The following is a 1,219-nucleotide window of genomic DNA, read 5'->3' as shown; positions in this document are numbered from 1 at the left end:
GGGATAATATGTGTTCCAGGAGCCCCACGAAGAATTCTCACTTAAGTTGGAGCGACGATCATGCTAACGTTTGTCGCTGCCACGCGATAATTATTATGTTGTCGGTGTTCAGAGTGTTGTTGCCGGTCACCACCACCGTTTTGCCACCGGTCTCGGTCTCTACGGTGAGGTTGATGTGACGGATTTTGAGCATCAATTATGGAAAGAAGAGCACCCGGAGAGGATATATGATCACGATGAGCTACCGGAGATGAACAGGGACGCAGTAGGCGTGTTTCTTCAACCATCAGCATGGATCAAGCTTGTTGGAAAGACAAAATGGGTCGTTGATGGCGGATGATGCTTGAGACATTTTCAAACTTATCTCTGAGGCCATTAATCATGTAAATGACTAGATTCTTCTTGGGCATAGGTTGTTCAATGTTGGCAAGAAGTTCTGACAACACTTTGATTTTGTGGCAGTTCTCGTGAATGGACATATCTCAGATCTCGATTGACCAGAGGTCTTGATCGAGTTGCATTGCACGTGAGTCTTTGTTGTCTCGGAAGAGATTTTCAAGACCTTTCCACAAATCATATGTTGTCATCCCGGGTTTCAAAACCACTTGGAGTAAGGATTTGTGAATAGTGCCGAAAATCCAAAGCTTGACAAGATTGTCAATCTGCTCCCATTTGGAAGTCATAGCTTCTGGTGCAGGATTGGAGATGTGGTGTTTGACTTCAAAACTGATGCAGTAGGCAGTAAATGGCTCACACCAGGTGTCATAATTGATTTCTTCGAGGCCGAGGGTGATGGGAACATAAGTACAAATGTTTATGGTACTAAATGGTTTAACAATATCATCTGTATTGACTTCATCTCTAGCCATAGTGGGAAGGTATTTGTAAGACGGAAAATGTCAAGCAAAACTCTCACTGCCGATTCAGTCGATTTTGACTCTGATTTTAACTACAATCTATATTCTAATCGGTAAATAACAAACACTTTCAATCTAATAGTCTCATCTCATCGCCACGACTCCACGACACATCCAATGGTGCACTTTTTGCCACCGCTAACGTTGGTTATTGTGCCTTACGTGTTAGTTCCATTGATTTTTAAGTTTTCACTTTGCTTTGATTGACCTGTTTGTCATTAGGGATTACTGATTAGGTAGATGGATTATTAATTTGCTATTGCTATCTGGATTTTGGATTTCTAATTTGCATATATCTTCAT

General features: G+C 41.6%; 1 protein-coding gene across 1 annotated transcript; it reads right to left on the bottom strand.

Moving 5' to 3' along the window:
• Positions 1–482: 482 nt before the first annotated feature.
• On the bottom strand, positions 483–869 carry LOC145063689 (uncharacterized). Its single transcript, XM_079011284.1, has one exon. The coding sequence runs from the start codon at positions 867–869 to the stop codon at positions 483–485; it is 387 nt and encodes a 128-aa protein (XP_078867410.1).
• Between the last annotated feature and the right edge of the window lie 350 nt (positions 870–1,219).

Source organism: Lactuca serriola, chromosome 7 (assembly GCF_051521515.1).
Source record: "Lactuca serriola cultivar US96UC23 chromosome 7, Lser_US96UC23_V15, whole genome shotgun sequence".
NCBI lineage: Eukaryota > Viridiplantae > Streptophyta > Magnoliopsida > Asterales > Asteraceae > Lactuca > Lactuca serriola.
The sequence above is the reverse complement of the archived record's forward strand: the minus strand, read 5'-3'. Positions and strand labels throughout refer to the sequence as shown.

Bases quoted from the DNA above. Each gene is read 5' to 3' on its own strand.
- LOC145063689 (XM_079011284.1), bottom strand. From the start codon at position 869: ATGGCTAGAGATGAAGTCAATACAGATGATATTGTTAAACCATTTAGT.